The sequence below is a fragment of the Papaver somniferum genome, chromosome 4 (assembly GCF_003573695.1).
Source record: "Papaver somniferum cultivar HN1 chromosome 4, ASM357369v1, whole genome shotgun sequence".
Lineage (NCBI taxonomy): Eukaryota > Viridiplantae > Streptophyta > Magnoliopsida > Ranunculales > Papaveraceae > Papaver > Papaver somniferum.
In genome coordinates, this window is record NC_039361.1 from 144155519 (window position 1) to 144175543 (window position 20025).

Consider the following 20025-nt stretch of genomic DNA (forward strand, 5'->3'; position numbering starts at 1 on the left):
CATTTTGAGGGTGGATATAAATCTAGTTATTGTCTTGAGATAAATATATTTGAGATTTTAAGAAATATCCAAGGTAAAGAGGTGCACCCTTACAAAAACTGTTATGACGATAACCTAACCTCACATCAGGACTCTTTAAGAGCCATGTTTCAGGCATACAAGAAAATTTTAGAGCATATAAAAGGATTGAACTAGCTAGGGTGGGGTGATAAGGAGTGTCTACATATAGAGAAATTACTTAGTTACCCTTGATTAATTAATTAATATAGTTATCTTTTTGAAAATTAATTGTTTTTAATTGTTTTTTCAAAATTATTTTTTTAATTATTTATTTTATTTATTTTTTTCTAAAAAATATTATCTTTTTATTTTTGTAAAAAATCAATTTTTTTTTTTAAAATTAACTTTTTATTTTTTCTAAAGTTAACTTTTTAACTTTTTTAAAAAATTAACTTTTTCTTTTCTATTATTTATTTATTTATTTTGTTTAATAAAGAAACTATTTTTTAAAAAATTACCTTTTTCTTAATTTTCTTTTGTTTTATTTTAATTTTTTTATAAATATAAAAAAATGAAGGGAAAAAATAACTAAAAAAGTTTTTTAAAAAAAATATTAAAAAATCAAAATTAAAAATAAAATAAGGAGAATTTTGCCATTAAGCAAAGTATATGGATAAAGGGCTTTACGGATTACTATCTAATGACCCATTTTTGTCCTTATACGATATGCCCTGAAATTTTTGTGTAATGGGCTTGATTTTGGGAGAGTCACGGACACTAGCCGAAGATGAGCCCAGAAGAGCCGCAAGCAAGAAAGAGTAAAGAGATTAGAGATTTGTTGTTGAGTGAGTTAAGTTGGTCATCCAAAATCTTCCCGGCTCCAATCATTCGATGACTTGTGTAGTGATTTGTTGAGGAAAATAATGGATGAAATCCGTATGAAAGTAGCAGAAGCAGTATCAGTATTAAACCATGATTCACAATCATGTAATAGAGTTGCTGCTAATCAATGGTTAGTTCATTTCCAACAAACTCCTTCTGCTTGGGATGTCTCCACTTCTATTCTCACTTCTCCTCCAAATCCCAATTTCCTCCTTCAAGATAATTTCGAACTCGATTTCTTCGCTGCTCAGATTCTCAAACGAAAGGTACTTCAATTCTCCTCCGATTATCATAAATTAGGTCATAATTTCTTTTTCTTTCTGTCTGTCTATGAATGAATGTGTGAATTTACATGTTATTCGTACTTCAGATCCAAACTGAAGGATGTTATTTACAAGCTGGGGATAAAGATGCTTTACTAAATGCTCTCATCATCGCTGCTAAGAAATTTAGTTATGGACCTCCTCAGCTCTTGACACAAATCTGTCTTGCGCTCTCTGCACTTGTAATACGTTCTGTACAACATAAGAAACCAATTGAGCAACTTTTCGCGAGTTTACAGACTTTAGAGAACCAGGAAAATGGTAATGTTGCTGTCTTGGAGATGCTTACTGTTTTGCCTGAAGAAGTTATTGATGATCAGAATACTGATTCTAATATCTCTTCCTCGCTTAGATTTCAGTATGGTCAAGAGGTGATTCTGATAATAGATTTTGTCGTCTTTACAAATCGTTTTTTAAGTCTGTATAGAAAAATTGATAGTATTCTACATGTCTTAAACAGCTACTTGCACATACTCCTACTGTTCTTGAGTTCCTTAGGCATCAATCTGAGCAAAGGCTTGATGATAACAATCAACTTCAAGACAGGAATAGGAAAATTTTGAGATGCTTGCTTAGTTGGGTAAGACTAATTCACTTCCTTCATTTATTTATCTTTATTTATGTCTTCTATCTTGGAATTGTGTTCTCAACACTTTGAATTGTTACTTCTTGAGGCTACACAAGATGATTAAATTAGTTGACCATTACTAAATTTTTTGTATCCAGTATCTTCTGTATGCAGACTTATAATTTGTATAAGTTTCAGTATCTGGAGTTCAACATTTACTTTTTGTTTTTGTATCTTATTTGCTGTTATCGATCATGATAGTAGTCTCTCTGAGTTGCAGGTTCGAGCTGGGTGCTTCTCTGAGGTTCCACCGTCATCCTTACCAACACATCCACTTCTTAACTTTGTCTTCAACTCTCTGCAGGTTTGTTTTTCACCACTTGTTTTTTCTTTTAAAATAGCATATTTTTAGAAACTTTAGTCATGCCTCCAGTCTATTTGTCTATATCATGTGTAGGTATTCTCTTCGTTTGACCTGGCCATTGAAGTACTAATTGAGCTCGTAAGCCGATACGAGGTATGTACGTGGTTAAGCACCTCATGGTTATGGAAAAATATTTTCCTGGATTTTATTTGTAATATCTTTCCTTTTTCTTTATTATAGGGATTACCTCAGGTTTTGCTTTTCAGAGTACCTTTTCTTAGAGAAGTATTACTCCTACCAGCCCTTGCTAGTGGAGATGAGAAAGTAATTGGTGGTCTGGCATGCTTGATGTCGGAGATTGGGCAGGCAGTAAGTAACGAATCTCCTCAGCAGAGTTCAAGGTTCTTTCATGGTTTATACTGTTTCATGTAAATGAGTGACATGATTCGGTGAATCTAATTAGTCATAATATTCTCGATGTGGCTTACATTCCAAATTGATAGCATTGTTGATATTCTAATTTTTTGACTGATTTCATTCTGTGGGACGCTGAATATTAGGCTCCGGCTTTGATTGTAGAAGCAAGTACAGACGCACTTGTGTTGGCAGATGCCCTTTTGAGGTTGTACAATAATCTTAATACTTACATTGAAAAAACAACTAATTGTTCTCTGTTGTACTGTGTAACAAGTTGATACCAGTAGTGTACTTTCTAATTCATATGCTACACATGGCAGTTGTGTAGCTTTTCCAAGTGAAGATTGGGATATTGCAGACTCAACATTGCAATTTTGGTTGGTTTTTGTTTTCCTCAAGCTATTCTCGTTCATTTTTGTTTTTTTGCTGTTTAAAAGTTTGCGACTCCATTAACTCTTAAGACCGTAAAACCTGCACCTGTTTCGCAACTATCCAGGTGCTGTCTAGCAAGCTATGTTCTTGGCCTGGACATGGATAAGTTGAGCAGTAGGAAAAAGGTGGAAGAGATGTTCTTTCCAGTATTCTCAGCATTACTTGATGCCCTTTTATTGCGTGCTCAGGTTACTCTTGAACCCTTTCAGCTGTGCTTGTCATCTGTGAAATGCGAATACTATACAGAGCTATCTGATGTGATTCAGGATAAAATATGGAAAATCAGATTTTTTATTTATTATTGGTTTTTAGTTAATTATAATTTACGTATCCAAATAAATAGGGTATTTTCATTTTTATTATCTACTAATTGAATCTTAGAGATATCTGTAAGCATCTAAAATATCCATCTTAGAGTTTTATTAGCTCAGGAAATTTAGTCGGCTATTTGTTATGTTTAGGAAGTTATATACTCCATATAAGGAGCTCCATGTGCTTGAGCATAGGCAGTTTTTGATTATTTATTATGAATGACTTTTATGTCTCTACCCTAGAACTCAGATTTATTGGAAGTTCATCTTGAGTTCATCCATATTCCTATCATAGTCTATAACTTTTCCCCCCTCAAATGTTCTTTGATTTCTTACTTTTGCTAGCTCGGAAGATGTCCTTTCCGAGAGCTTTTTTCCTCTCTACATGATTGAATTTGTGATATTATCTTGATCAAGGCAAACATACTTTTTTCAGAAACTACTTAAAATACTACTTCTAATGCCAGGTGGATGATTCTACATTCAGTGGTGAGAGTGGAACTCTTGACTTGCCTGATGGCCTTGCACAGTTTAGGATGGATCTGTCTGAGCTTTTTGTGGATATTTGTCAGCTTTTAGGATCTGGTACTTTTGTGCAAAAGGTAAGGATTTGAATTTGATGAACATACTCAATCTACGTGATTCAATTTGTTTGTATTTGGCACCAGTTGTTTTGTAAATATTGCAAATTCTGTCCACTCGTATTACTGGAGTCTGGAGGACCAAAACACAATATTCTCAAGCTGCAAAATATTATATTGGAGCTTGTTTATCTGCTCAAGGCTTTCTAGTAGTTCTTGAGTTGCTGCTATGCATTTTATTTATGAAATAATAGTGCTATTATTTCTTTTTAGTTACTGTTTTAATCTTATCATAGATTTTCTCTGGAGGTTGGGCATCTTCAGATGTACAAATACCTTGGAAGGAAGTGGAAACCAAAATGTTCGTACTTAATGTGGTGAGATCTCCTAGTAAAAGTAATTGCTTTTGTTTGTCATAATTAGATTCTTATGTTTCATAAGGTGAACCTAGTGCTTGCTTGTAACATCTTGTATGTGGTATGATGTGGCGTTGAATCTTACTATGATCATGATAGACTGCCTATCATGATTTGAACTTCCATTTCTGCTACTCACTAAAAATCTCTGTTCAATACTTTATTTCAATAGTAGTTCATGCCAACCCTGATGCACGATCTAGGGTGATAGTTTCTCATCTTCTACAAGTGTTACATGCATCCCCACTCATTTTATCATCCTTTAGCTATTAGTTTTTGTGCAAATTGGAAACTTTAAAAATATGTAAAATAGGCAAAAGCAAATGAGACTGGATGTTGATGATTGTGTCTCCTTGTACATACTTCAGGTTGCAGAACTAATTCTTCAAGACGGCCAACCATTCGATTTCTCTGTGATACTGCAGTTAGTAACGATCTTGTCAAATAGAGCATCTGATGGGCTTGACGGGTTCCTGTGCCTTGTACGTTTTAAATATTTAATTACTATGATGATTGTTCATGTTATTATTGGCTTCAACTTGTACTAGTCTACTTACAGAATCCTTTTATTGATTTGAGCTTCTAGGTTTACAGAACAGTAGCCGATGTTGTTGGTTCCTACTCCAAGTGGATCTCTGGTGTACAAACATCGACTAGACCATTACTGTGAGGGACTCTTCCTATTTTTTGTTCCAACATGCAATCCAGTATTTTTTCCTTTCTTGCGAAATCATGATGTAGCATCACTGCATCTGGATCCCACTTCCTTTTGAGCTAATTAGCTACTTTCAGATTATTTTTTGCTGCAGGAATTAGAAAACTGGTGACATCAAATGCTTGTGCGTCAGCCTTGCGTAAGCTTTGTGAAGACGCATCTTCAGTGATTCATGAACCTTCGGACTTGGAAATCCTGATCTGGATTGGAGAGGTAAATCTGTCTACCGCAACTAAACCTTTGTAAGTTTTAACATGTAGCTGAGCTTCATGTAACTAAAAGTAGAAAGGGGATGTTTTTGATTCTTCAGAGGACATGCATGCTATTCTTTTGTCTGTAAAATCTATCTGAAATATTCATTGGTTGCTTTAGGGATTAGAAGAGCGGCACTTACCTTTGGAAGAGGAGGAAGAAGTGGTTAGTGCGATAACTCTGATAATTGGCACAATTCCTGATAAGCAGCTAAAGAACAACTCCTTAGCAAGGCTGCTTTCTTCTTGTTATGGAGCTATTGGGAAACTTGTAAGTTGTTGACTTTTTAGAGTTTCTTCTGTACTATATATATCAATTGTATCTGTGCGTTACTGGGGTATTTTGTTCCTCTAGATTGACGAAGAGAGTGGGCATTCACTAAGGCAAAACCCTGCAAGTTATACACAAGCCTTGAGCTCTGCTGCAAGGGGACTTTACAGGTTTGTTCTTGATGCTGTAAACCTGGATGTTTATATATACATATATATATATATATATATATATATATATATATATATATATATATATATATATACATATATATATATATATATGTTAATTTGGGTAATGTTAATAACCCTGGCCTGGATTTTATTTGTCACTCCATTGCTATTGCAACAAAGTAGTGCAACTTCATATGCGATAATTTGGATACCAGTAGTTCTTTAAGGTTTTTAAAGCAGTAACTTTTCTCAAACTTTCATGTACTTACTGAAAATGGATGCTTTGTAGATTCTTTGAGATGGTTAATCGCTATTAAGTTCTCGTTGACCTGAAATAAAAGCTTCTCGTGACCTAAAATAAAAACTTCTGTTTTCTGGTTTACTTTTGTTAGTCTAATGTTTGTCACCACTTGCTCAAGTTATTATCTCTGACATATGATACAGCTAGTAGTGAAGAGTGTCCGGGAATGCAATAAACTCAAAAAATAATCTCTTCGCTTAAAAAGAACACTCCTTAATATGCAATTTATCGCAAAAAGGCCTTTTCTCTTCCTGTTTGAAATATTTACTGGGGACTCTCATGCCTGGAATCTCTGTATCCTCTAACTACCCTATAATGATTCCTTGGTTTCAGGATGGGAACTGTGTTCAGTCATCTCTCAATCTCGTCGTCAACTGTTCCAGCTGATGATGATACTATTCTAGCTCTACTGGGTGTTTTTTGGCCCATTCTGGAGAAACTATTTACGTCCTTGCACATGGAAAGTGCTAGTTTATCTGCAGCAGCGTGCCGGGCTCTTTCACAAGCCATTCACTCTTCAGGTATAGCTGTTTTTTAAATTCCAGCATCGTTTCATGGTCTTTAGACTACAATGTTTTCAGATTGTTGTGTATCCGTGTTCATTTGCAGGTCAACACTTCTTAATGTTATTGCCTAAAGTACTGGATTGTTTATCTACAAACTTTCTCTCTTTTCAAAGCCATGACTGCTATGTCAGAACGGGTAAGTTCTTAACCCTTTACCAGATGTTGTACCTCTGGTTTGGGAGTTTCATTAGAATACCTACCTTAAATTTTGCCAGGGATCAGCTGTTTTACATCAGAGCAGCCTCACATGGAGTGTCGATGGATACTCCCTCTATTTTGTAGAGTTTTTGTTTGTTTTGTTGATAAGCGAACTTATATTTACTTCACTTATTTTCCATATCTTTATTTGTGAAATACGTTGATTTGCGTATCAGCTGCTGTCGTCATTGAAGAATTCTGTCACAGGGAAGAATATGGATCTCTGTTTATCAGCACATTTGACAGATTTTCATCTGCAGCTTCAATTACGGCTCTTAACTCTTCCTATATATGCGATCAAGAACCAGATCTTGTAGAGGCTTACACTAATTTCACATCTACTTTTGTTAGTGGTTGTCCCAAGGTTTCACTTTACTTTTTCGTCTAAATGGTTTCACTATATTTTAATATGATATATGCGATTTTGTTAAAGTCTCGTTGTTCAAATTTCTTTGGATGAACTTCTTTATGGAGCTAAGTAAAGCTGACTAGTGATAAACTATCAGGAAGTGCTGGCTGCATCTGGTTCTCTGCTCGAGGTTTCGTTCCAAAAGGCAGCTATATGCTGCACTGCAATGCACCGTGGAGCAGCACTAGCAGCAATGTCATACATGTCATGTAAGCATGGTCAATTATAGCATCTCACTTTCTTGTAAATTATAGTTCTTGTTCAATTGATTGATGTAACAGGGAACCTTGCAGGTTTCTTAGAGGTCGGTCTAACCTCAGTGCTGGAATCGATGTCATGTATGACTGAAGGGTCACTCGGCTCAGTGACTATTCAGGTCATATCACGTAGTGGCGAGGGACTCGTATCTAGTATAATATACGCTTTACTTGGGGTCCTGGCAATGTCGAGGGTGTGTGTGTTTCCTTATGCTTTTATGGAAAACCTAGAAGTTTCAGTTTGCCCCTTGTTTGTCTCTAACTAAGGAATACTAGCTGTTCTACCTCTGTTTTAAGTAGGTTCACAAGTCTGCAACAATATTACAACAACTAGCAGCAATTTGCAGCTTAAGTGAGAGGACCACCTGGAATTCAGTGCTGTCCTGGGAATCTTTACATGGGTGGCTGCACTCTACGGTGTCTCTTTATCCCTACAGTGAATTAAAATGTTTTCTACATTTCAAAATATTTCTCTTAATTTATACTTTTTATTCCATTGACGGAGAAGTGATTTTGATATTTTTAAAAATGCTTTCTCTTCTTTGCTTTGTTTATTAATATTTGACTCCTTGGCGACTGATATCAGGTTCGGGCGTTGCCAGCTGAGTATCTGAAGCAGGGTGAAGCGGAGACTCTAGTACCCATGTGGCTGAAGGCCCTCGCCAATGCAGCTTCAGATTACCTTGAGAGTAGGACCCGAGATGGAGGAATAAATAATCACGGGCATATGCAAGGCAGAGGGGGTAGAACTCTGAAGCGTATCATTCGAGAATTTGCTGACACCCACCGCAATGTGCCTAATCTCACGTGAATTGATGACACCCACCTAAAAGAATGGGGTGTGAAGGGACAGTAGTCGGATGCAACGGCTATCATTTAGCTGCTCCATACACCGCAATTGAGGCTTAGAGTGTTACTTGTCTACATATCTAAGGTATGACAGTTAAATTGAAGGTCTATTACCCAGGCTGGAGCACAAATTTCCAAACAGGAAATTTTCTACCTGAGCAATCGCAATCGAATCTCGGAATGGTTCCTAATGATGTAACCAAAGTTCTTTTATTTGTATAGTATCGATTTACCACTCGGAATTTTTCTGTTAACGCTAAGCACCTCAAAATTGAGGGGAATTTTGGGCCCAATTTATATTCATATGGAAATGATTCTCAACACGAGTCTTAAAGCAAAAGGAAAATGATGCCTTGTTTTCTATACTTGTTTGTCGAATTTCTATCAGAAGGATAAAAAATGTGATGATAGACTTTTCTTGCCCCTATCCATTCTAATGGAATTGAAACTTTCTTATTTTCGTTTTTTTTCTGAATCTTTCTGACTGTCTTTAGCTTAATGGAGATGCTGTAGATGAATATTTTGTCTCTGTCAACGTTGATCCTGCTCGCTCATTGTTACTGTCAAAGGCTTGAGTGGAGTTAAGGTAGCCTGATTCAAGGGCCAAGACAAAAGAAGGCGGTGGCTGCTGCAAATTACGCGAGCCTGAGTACGTATTTGTTATCCTTTAGTTTAACTGAAAAATTATTTGTTTAAGAGCGTCTAGTTTCGTGTTTTTTTTTCCTAATATATTTACTGTTATAATGTGGATCCATGATTACTCATATTAGCCATTCCATGATATCAGCACTCTGTTCTCAAGTTTTCCCATTTCACGCTCATATAACAGAAAAAATGCCTGTTTTACCATTTTTGCTTTAGAACCTTGTTCAAGAACGGTACCGACTTGTATTATTAATGGTTAATAAGGTAACTAAGTAGGTCAAGGAATTTTTTGTCAGATATTAGATGCTAGGTTGTAAAATTTGGAGGGCATAATCTAGCAGGTAGAATAAGGTGTATTATATTCAAACGGATTGAGAATAGAGAATCCACATATCAAGATATTATATAGCAAATCATATGAATATGATAATTCATGTGTGGGGAAGAAAACATACGCCGAACTGAAAAAGAATACACATTACAAATTCAACTTTCCACTCTGATGATAACGATAATTGTGGAATCAGTAAATGAATAATTAAATGGGAATCACCAATTTAGGGAAAGGAAAAGCACATGACTGTCCCTTCGCACATGGTCTTGTATTGGAAGAAGTTTGTGAAGAAGATATAGAGGACAATTAGGAAACATAGGAAGTATCTTAGGATAAAATACCCACAATTGATTGATTAATAATAGTATTTTAGAAAAGACTGTTGTTGTGGTAAGAATAGGATACAATAGTTTCCTTCTAAGAACATATTAAATTTCTTAATTAAGCATCCCTGTCTATCTTGCATTCGCGAGGCATTACTGGGAACCTGGCTTTATCTTTGCAGTAGTTGTAGATTGTAAATTTCCTAAGGACCCACATGAGCCTCCTGTACTGGTAGGCATCAAGGTCTTGGTATTCCTTCTGATCCCACCACCTCCTTCCTTGTGTTTCACAGAATTTTGCGTTCACTGATGCCTCGCAAGCATCAATGTGGAATCCCCTGTATTTAGCTATGAAAGGTGCCTTGGACCAATCAGTTTTCTCAAGCCCTCCCCCTGGTTGCCCAGTCATCTGCGTTCCACAAACTTGAATACAACTTCATGGGTTGTTCGAATGGGAATTTCAGTCCTAACTTTCTACTGTTCTTGAATATCCTGATTGGGATATTATCAACGAAGAATCTGCATTTCACATGCGTACATATTGTTTCATTAGTTTTCTGAAAATTAAGCAATACTTGAGGGGATTTTGAAATGTATTGGAGAGTTGTTAGATACTTACGTGACGTGGTAGGAGTTCCAGAGGATAGAGTAGGTGTGGTAGGCCGCTGTTGGATCGAACCAGAGGTAGATCCGTTGCTCTCTGTTACCTTCACCACCTGTGAAGACATTTGTCTGTAAAATGTAGGGTTCCCCTGTCCTGTTTCCCAAGAACTCGAAGTCTACCTCATCATGCTCATTCCCGTTTGAAGATAACTGCATTCATTCGTTAAATATGCTGTATCAGATTGCATGTTTATGGAATCTGGAAGAGCTACGTCGAATCCCCTTAGGGACAGAAGGGGGTTCTTAAGCAGCTAGGAGCACCCAGAAGGGTTGTGGATAAGCAAGATTAAGTAGGGATACCAGGGTGCTGGTAGTAGTAGTGGTAAACGAACTGATAGGAATGACTTACATAGAAAGCAGTTACAGTTCCAGCTGAGTCCCCTGCAACCATTTTTATGTGCATGTCGAAGTGTCCATACAGATGAGAGCCCTTTGAGTGAAACCCAGTACCTATGATTTTCATCCCAAAATAGAAAAACATCAAAACTCAGGTATATATACATTAGCACTAGTGAATCTGTAACGGACAGAAGACAAAGTAGAATGTCTGAATATAAGTTGAACTTACCAGTGTAGTTGTCGAGGTGGAGCTCAATCTCATTACCACCATTGAAATACTTGATGTGATCAAAAGACCATGTAGGGGCATAGTTCTTCCCAAATGGCACACTAACTGCCTTCTTTGGAGCAATACCATTGCCATCCCAATGATAGAGAAAAACAGACCAGTAGCAGACACTTCGGTCGTGTTTGGCCCCTTGGAAATGCCTATCCTAGGTTGGGTTATCAAGAAAATACATTTAAATTATGTTTGTCTTGTTCTAATTCTAGTCTAGGATATGAACAACTAAATCTTCCTTGATTTTAGGAAGCTAAAAAAGCAAGGTTATGCTATTCTCCAAAATAGCCAGGATATCAATATCCTTGCCTGGGTTAGACGGTTATAAAGGTAGTTATTTTAATTAATCAAAATATTTTCAATTTTTTTAACTTTATTGTTATGTTTTTATTTTTTTCTCCGACAATTTTACCCATAATACATAATTATTTTATAAAAATACATATTTAAAATATGGAGAGACAAACATAATACATGATAAACCCGTGATGGATATAACGGAAAAACAAACATCATCTTTATTAATACATCTTGAGATAATCCTGCTCAAGTTAGAGAAAAAAATTCCCTAGCTAAGCTTTATGTAGTCAAAGCTCCCAAACATGGCCTTCATGTTAGATGAAGAATCTGCCATTTTCATCATCGATTAATCAATCTTATGATTAGGGCTGCACAACGGGTAGGGTGGGTAGGATATGGCCTATACCCGCCACCCTACCCGTTTACTGGCGGTTAAGAAAAATTTTACCCGCCACCCTACCCGCCATTGAACGGGTAATATCCTACCCAACCCATTCTCTTGCGGGTCGGGTAGGGTAGGGTGGCGGGTATAACCGTTTTTTTTTCCATGACTTTCTGAAGTCTGAAGTTCAGACTCTGAACAAGTTCAACTCCGGCCTCTTGTTCTGTGTCTCTGCTCACGGCTCTCTGGCCGATCCTCCTCCAAAGAATCCCCGTCCGGCCTCCTCTTTCTGAAACTTCTATCGAGTTTTTATATCAAGTCCTGCGATCACAAGAAGTCCAACGATTAATACCTAGCAAAGTTGCCAGGCCCAGTCCGAACACCAACTCTAGTTTGCAAATTCAGGCTCTCCTGAAGTCCGACCACTCCTGCCTAACCCGACCATAGCCTCTGCTCCGGCTAGCTTCAACTCCTTCCCATATGCAAGCGTCAGTATCTTCCATTTATTCTTAGGCCCTAAAACACCTTCGGTTCAGCTGCAGTACATTAATTCGATCACAACAAGAAATCCCCAGCTTGTGTTCAATGCAGAAAGCCTTCTTGTTCTTCTCTTCCATTTAATAGATACGGATAATTTCCTGGCATGAAAAAGAAGGTCACAATCAAGGAACACTACAAGTAATCAATAAAAAAAGATATTGAAGTACAAATACAAAGCAGGTATTTTGTTGGCATAGGTTTTGTGGTCCACTATTATATACTGACCAGCAGAGGGAGATGGTCAGCCTAACCAACAATTATGGCTAACGAGGATTTAATGTCTTCTATAACTACAACGATATAGTATTGCATTTTTAGGGGAACAATGGAAACTATTATTAAGAGCTTTCTTATGGATTCATTTTTAGTGCAACAGATTCATAGATCGAAAGTTATGGCTCTTAAAGAAGATTACAGGCTTCGCCAGACGTGAATCAAGTTTAGAATGCAATAACGGAAGAGGGTATGATATGGGTTTTGTTACGCTGGTAAAGCAGAACTGGTTAAGATGAGAAATAAAGTTCAACCGCTATGAAATGGGATTTCCTATTGATGAATCAAAAAGAATACAACAATGCAAAAGAACGCAGAAAACAGTCAATCCAACAAATATTGCAGAATACAACTTCCCTTAACCCAAATTTCAGGACACTTACTAAACACAGTCTATGCCAAGATGCTAAGATAGTTCAGAGTTATATGAACAAAATCTCACTGAAATTGTTTGAAACATTAAAACTTTTTACATCTAAAGACATGGGTTTTAGCTAGAAGTCATGAATTAATGAAAATCTATACAACCATGAAGAGACAATTTATCAATCAGTTAACATATGACCTGAGTTTTTAAATCCCATTCAATTGCCTTTTTGCTCCCATCCCTAACAGAATCCTATTGAAACTCGTCCTCCATGTGGAACAAACTAAATTTCTATGAGAAATTCATCAGCCAGTTAACATGCATGTTAATTTCTCAACTAATTCCTAAATCATATTACTCAACTGATTACTCATATGAAGAAAGTAGAGGAAAGCTCTTGGCAATCGTTGTAAACTCTAGTTAAAAACAATACGAAGTCATCAAACACTAGTTTTAACACGCCAAGAATTACTTGGTTTCGGAGGTAAAAACAACAACATCAATAAATCGATTTCCGATCTGAAATTTCAGTTTTTGAGGAGTTTGAATAGTACCTGAAGATGGGGTTAGAGAAATGTGAAACCACTTAGAACCAAATTACTTATATGGAGATGAGACTTTTTTGATCTTCTTCTTCAATGGAGAATTTTGAATGGGGTTTTCACTTTTCATTTTCAGACGACAAAAGAGAGAGTAAATGGTTCGATTTGGGGTTGAGTTCTCTGAAGAAAAGATGAACAAAAGTGTGTTTATATTTTACCCCTGATATCTTTAAAAACAACGAAAAAATGTGCAGGAGAAAAAAACAATGAAAGGTTACTTGGTCTTTTCAATATATCATGCGGGTAGACGGGTAGGGTAGGATAATTTCGAGCTTTACCCATTTAACGGCGGATAAGAAATCTTTTAACCGTCACCCTACCCGCCAAATAATGGGTAGGGTAGAATACGGTTAAAACATTGGCGGATAGGGTAGGATTGGCGGGTATGGGTAGGATACACCCCTACTTATGATGATCTCTTGGTCACAAAGAAGAATGTATGTAAGAAATGTTTTAGGTGGAGAAAACGAGAGGAAACGGAGTTTGAAATGTAGAGAGAAAACGAGAACGATGATTGTGGGGAAAAGTGAAAGGGGATGGGAGCCCTTTTGTAAGACAATTAGAAAAAGAAAAACGAATAAAATACTATAACTGATACTGTACAGCTATTTATCTGCCATTAATTGTGGTGTATGCTTATGAGTTTTCATTAAATTATTATTATTATTCTTTTTAATGCTGATTAGTCATCATCGTTCAACTCATAGTCTCCTTCCCAGAAACCTTTCAGAAAAAAATTGCTAGTAGCTGGATGATTCATGGAAAAACAGAACCTGCATAGCAAAACAGACTTGAAGGTGCCTTGGTTTTTGAGTAGTGTGGTTCACACTAACCTTATATAGTTTAAGTCTCTAGGATTAGGTGACTTTAGGATTTCTTCTTTGGATTCTTGTAATCCTTGTATTAGTAAAATTCCATGAAAACCCGGCTTATTCATGCACATGTATAGTCAAAGAAGACAAATGTTTGAGTCTGGTAACGGGGGACAAACATCCATTGCTTTTTTGATTGATTGAATACAAGGAGTTCAAAAGTTTATTCGTTAATGATGAAAGTTAGTTATATTCATGGAGGTTGAGTTTAACTGCTCAGTTTACTTGCAGTGTGTGACTATTCTGTGATCATGTGAACGGATCGTGCATACTGCAGGAATGCCTTAATGAAAGTGCTAATAATTATCTTAATTTTGTTTGGGAACGAAACCTTAATAATTAGGTATTAAGCAGTGAGTAAAGCAGAGCACATGTACTCATAATGCTAGAGTTTTATGTATAGCATAGAACGGAGATCTCAAGACGTTAAGAAAATTTTTAGACAATTACAAGGGTTTGAACCCTAACCTCCCCGGTTGGTCGGGGTGGATTATAAATTAATTCCCAGTTATCCTATAATCATCATTTAGAAATTTATGTCTCAGAAATCTGGTGCCTAATCAGGAAAACCATGGCAGTTGATAGATTCTCGAGTAACGCGCCCTAGCTAGCTGCTACACTACCCTATTCATAAATTATACTCCATCTTTAGTGCGTACCTCAATGTGTTTGTCTTGTATGTATAGCTGATCCACAAAAATGAAGAATCAGACACTTGGGGCAGAGCCAACCTGAACATAGGCAGATTCATGAGTTGGATGAGAGGAATTGAACCTTCCTATCACTTGCCACTCCACCCCAGTGCCCAATTGTATGCTTGATCCAATAATTAATGAATGAGACTCTGGGACAGCCAGACAGAGGCTGAGCGTGAGTCTTGTTGGATTTTTCAAAGAGAAAAAGGAAAGAACTATGTAGAACTAGATCTTGTTCACTTTAGTTTATTCTTATACTACTGTAAATGGGATGGCAGGGAATTCATTCTTAGTTGCATTTGAGTTAGTTTAATTAGTTACCGCCCAAATTGAAACGTAGATATTCTAAGTTCTTGATTCCAATAAAGAACTGGAAAAAGAAAATGAGATGAGAGCAGGTACTATGATTTATGGGTTCTTTTGGTGTTTGAGTCATGTTTCACTGACTAAATACATTATTATCCCTTTCACTCTAGATGTGTGCAACTGTGCATTAGAGATTCACATTAATATGCAGAATTAAAATTACTGGCTTTTCCTTCTTTAAAAATACAGATTGGATCATTAACGGTGTGATTAACTTACTTTTCTTCTCAGAGGGAGAAAGATGGATGAAAAATAAGTCAACACACGAATATGTACTACTTTCATTAAACAAAATTCAAACTTCAAAATACTATAAATGTTTGCAGGTCAATGAGTACCTTGGAAATTGCGTATGTGCATCGTTCTATTTGTTCTTTCAATGCCGAGCCAGTGTTTTGTTAGCTCAATTGGATGAGATGCACTGTTTTGCTGCCTAATAAATAAGTATAATGATAATATATGCTGTTTGTGTTCATCAATTCAGTGACAGACTTGACAGTATGAAGTGCATCCACATAGATCATGGGCGGAAATGATTGTCATTGTTTATACATCTCACGCGGTATACATACAGTACTCCCTCCGTCCCTATTATATAGGCGGAGAAGTAAAAAAATGTAGTTCCTATATATATATAGGCGAACATGTATTTTCATTGTGATTTCTTTCTTATATACCCTTATTAAAAAATATGATATTCACAAATTTAGTCAATGTCTTTGGTGGATAAAAGCTTTTAATAAATTAATATTTTCCATATTTCCTTGATAAATGTATTGGAATTGGTGAGGATAAATCAGGTACAATTAGGAAAATTTATGAAAACTAAAAAATTTCTTATTCTAAGAGAATTTCATTTTTCCGCCTATATATAGGAGACGGAGGGAGTATGATTCTCGACTGATGAAAGCAGATAATTGCTTTTCTTTTATTTTATTATTTAGACCAAAAAGAGCAAGATACATTAAGAACTTTATTATTGGGGCTTAAAAAGGGTGAGTTTTTTGGGCTTAATGGAGTCATGAAATAACAACCCATAGAACCCCTTATCTATTCTTTTTTGTAATGTCTAATCTACCCTTAATTTGATTAGTGCTAATTAAATTGATTAAGCTAACTAATCAGTCTTAGTGAATCGATTAGACTAATCAAATCATTAATTTTTTGCAAATCAAAACTTGATTTTTTTGAGTTTAAAAGAAGGAAAACTGGTGATTTTAGTGAACCCTGCATCACAAAACTCAAGATGACCTTATAATCAACTCCCAACATCAATTTTATCAGATCAAATCCGTCAAAAATCTGAAAAAATTTTGGAATTACTGTTACGGCTGGGTAAATGTGTCGACCCAGCCGTAAATATGACTACACGGTTGGGAATCTTGGGATATTAGGAACTCCCACACATACAACGGATGGGAAGTTAAGAACTTTTGGCCGTTATGCTTCCCGGAATAACCTGAGTCTGTATTACGCTGGGTTTATATAATATTTCCGCCCGTAATTAAATTTGAAAGTTAAGAATTTTTTTGTTTCAACATGAATTCTTAATACGATTTAAAATTACTATACTTTCATTAAGTAGACCATAATAAAACTCATTACATGCTTAATATATCCCCATTACAAAGTTGATTTTAATAACATCCCTTTCGATGCATCAAGAAATCTTTGATGATGGTCATTTAAGCTCCAAATTGAAATTATAACCTTTCCATTTTCTCCATTCCTTGTTAACTTGAGCCATGACTTCTTCATCAGTCTCACCTCGAAGTTGCTACGAAGTAAATCCATAATACTCATCCACTTTTTTGCGTATGTTTGAGAATCGAAGATACAGTTCAATCCCATCGCGGTTGTTAGTGTTACCTGTTTCACTACAAAATTTTTTAAAAATCTTACTCCAATAAGATTGACTTGGTACACCATCGTTCCTTCATTCTTCTCCCTTCTTTGGATAGCATAGCACAAAATTTTTGCAAAGAGATAAGTCTTCATCCAAAGTAAAGTCGGGTTTATCCTTTGAGTACATTGCATTGTGTTTGTAGGAGTTTTAGTAAAGATTATTAGTGTAGAAGGTGTGATTTTGATTTGGAATGGGTGGTTATATGGAGATGGAGTTATTTCAAGTTTAAATAAGTGGTTGAACAGATAGAACCTTCTATAGATCAGTCTTCAAACGAATCTATTTTTCAAAATTCAAAAAACTAGCCGATTTCATGTGGTACAAAAGGAAATTATAGGTAGTTACGGCTATGTAGACCAAGCCGTAATTCTGTATAACCTGCAGAGTTTGTGGTCTGTCAGATTTACGGCTAGCATTCCTGGCCGTAAATAAGATTCATTACTTTCTGTCAGAATCACGTCTGGGACTCCAAACCGTAAAAAAAATATTACGGCCTGGATATGTAGCCGTAACCAGGAGCCCTTTTTTTTTGGTTACAGAGTAAAATACGGCTAGGACATTCCCAACCGTAAGTGGATTACAGACGGTTTTCCGAACCGTGGAAAGATACATGGCCGGGATATATGGCCGTAAATAGGACTCGTTTTATTTTGAGTGACCAGAGCTTAAAACGACTAGGTTTTTCCCAACCGTGAAGCAACCACGGCTTCTTTTCCCAACCGTTTCTTGATTTACGGCCGAGAATTTCTAACCGTTTTTTTTTTTGTTTACGGCTGTGAAAGTTTATTTGACAACACTTACGTGCATTTTCGGTTAGGTTCTGTGAAGCATCGACCTAGCCGAAAGTGCACAAAAAACTCAACAATGTTGACTTTTTCCTCATTTTTCTTATATTAGACAAATGGAAATACTAACATTCATTCATACATGCAAACCTCCAAATCCATAACCAAACAACGAAAAAAATAAATAGCCAAAGTCGTAGATAATAAAAAATCCATGAAGTAAAATCCTAAAGAGCGAGTAAATATCTATTCATTCACTTGATTCCTCCTCCTCCGAAGACGTGCACAAAAAAGTATCCAAATCGTCGTCCTCTTTCTCCTGTTCAACAACTTGTTCTACCATTCTAGCCTTTTTACCTCCTTTTCCCCTGCCAACTTGAGTTGAAGTATTTTTACCTCCACCACGTCCACCTCGAGCACTTGTTCCACCTCGATCACTTGTTCCAACTCGGCCTCTTTTCTCACCTCGATCACGGCCACCTTTTTCACCTCCACCTCGACCGCCTCGACTGCCTCGACCGTCTTTTCCTTGCTTTGATTGAGCTTGCTCACCGGAGGGGTATCCGAGTCGTCGCTAGAAGAAAAAGATCTAGCCCTATTATCTCTCCTTGATCGGGCCTCTTCATAAGCATATAGACCTGCTTTCTCAGGAATTATTATTTCTTTAACTCGATTCCGGAGTAATCTTTGTTCAGGGACCGTCAACTTCTCACCCAAATCAATCATACAGCTCGTGTCCTTGACCACCAAATTAACTCGTTCAACCTATTTTTTCATATCAAATACACAAACTTAATTATTCATAGATAATTAACAAAAACAAACATATACAAACATAATTAGTAATATACATACCACCATCTTCTCCCAATAATATTCTCCATTCATTGATTCCTTTGATTTTGAAGTCTCTTTCTCCGCGCCTCCGGATCCAAATTTTCCACATAAGGATGACCCAACTCTTGATACCATTCCATGTAATTCGCATCCGCTTCGGATGTCCCATGATAAGCTTCAAGCAATCTTCTACTCATTTGGTTTTCTCTTTCAGAACGAGCATTCCAATGATCGACCAACGGTGTTGGTTCATACTTCAATTTGACATCTTTGTCCTTAAACAGGGAGTGGGCTACGCTCAGTGTAAAACGAGAGTCTTCGGGTACAATTTTATGGACAATACCAATTTGGCGGAGCTCTACGAGGATCCAAAATGACGAATCCAATTGAATGAAAAAAAGTTCCCACATAGGTCGCCACATTAGAAAATTCTCTATCACCAACTTCCTCATCTCCATCCTCATCAAGCTTCAAATATGGATCGAACACCACATCATCAATTGTCAAAGCATCCAACTTTTTCCTCATTTCGACCATTTCCGCCTCTTTAGCCTTGTGTTGAGTCCCTCCAAAGGGGTATCTTCCTCCTGTAGGTTTCTCTAGAGGCCATTTTGTATCCTGAGTAGACCTCAAGGATTTAAAATGGTCGTAAACCCATGACTGCGGGAAAAAAAATATCAACTATAAATAAGATATTACACACAAACCAATATATAAAAGTAAAATAAATAAACATTTGTTATATTAACACAAAACTATACCTGGATAAGAGCAACACATCCCGTAATTTGTGTTTAGTTCCACCTAGTAGCTTTGCAAATACTTTCCATCATACTGGCAAGTAGGGCGGTGGCCCACGAGTACTCGGGTACCTCGTTTGTTTCCGGACCGAGACTGAGAGTCTTCAACCACTGCAAATAACAAGCATTTACCTTATTTCCTGAGAAATCGGGAAAGAAGACGGTCCCAAGAGCGTGCAACAAATAAGATATAGTCGTATGTCTAGCTCTTTCTGCGTCCATCACGATCTCTCCACTATCGGTCTTGCGAGCAGATTCCTCAAACTTCTCCCTCAGATAAACCAAATTAATCTTCCTTGACATATTAATTGTTTCACTAGTTTCACACGGTTGACTAAATTCCCTTTTAGCTCTAGGCGCGGCTCCATACCCTATCTCAAACTCTTCTTCCGCTTCATCTTTGCCCCATCCAAGACAGTCTTTCGTCAAGAC

The 20025-nt window shown here is 36.7% G+C and overlaps 1 protein-coding gene and 1 pseudogene across 2 annotated transcripts; one reads left to right on the forward strand and one right to left on the reverse strand.

Annotated features, from left to right (window-relative positions):
• The first annotated feature begins 848 nt into the window (after nucleotides 1-848).
• Nucleotides 849-8709, forward strand: LOC113271456 (transportin MOS14-like). 2 transcript variants are annotated; one of them, XM_026521319.1, is made up of 23 exons: nucleotides 849-1148; nucleotides 1253-1576; nucleotides 1666-1785; nucleotides 2054-2137; nucleotides 2231-2290; nucleotides 2378-2506; nucleotides 2698-2759; nucleotides 2875-2931; nucleotides 3051-3174; nucleotides 3765-3899; nucleotides 4175-4255; nucleotides 4663-4776; nucleotides 4881-4960; nucleotides 5087-5222; nucleotides 5382-5531; nucleotides 5616-5701; nucleotides 6339-6526; nucleotides 6615-6707; nucleotides 6946-7133; nucleotides 7276-7387; nucleotides 7472-7629; nucleotides 7736-7852; nucleotides 8022-8709. In XM_026521319.1, the coding sequence occupies exons 1-23, from the start codon at nucleotides 924-926 to the stop codon at nucleotides 8244-8246; spliced, it is 3048 nt and encodes a 1015-aa protein (XP_026377104.1). In that variant the 5' UTR covers nucleotides 849-923; the 3' UTR covers nucleotides 8247-8709. The 2 variants fall into 2 exon arrangements, with proteins under 2 accessions (XP_026377104.1, XP_026377105.1); XM_026521320.1 differs by having other exon boundaries at nucleotides 7030-7133.
• A 908-nt stretch (nucleotides 8710-9617) lies between these two features.
• Nucleotides 9618-12053, reverse strand: LOC113273234 (annotated as a pseudogene).
• Nucleotides 12054-20025: the final 7972 nt, after the last annotated feature.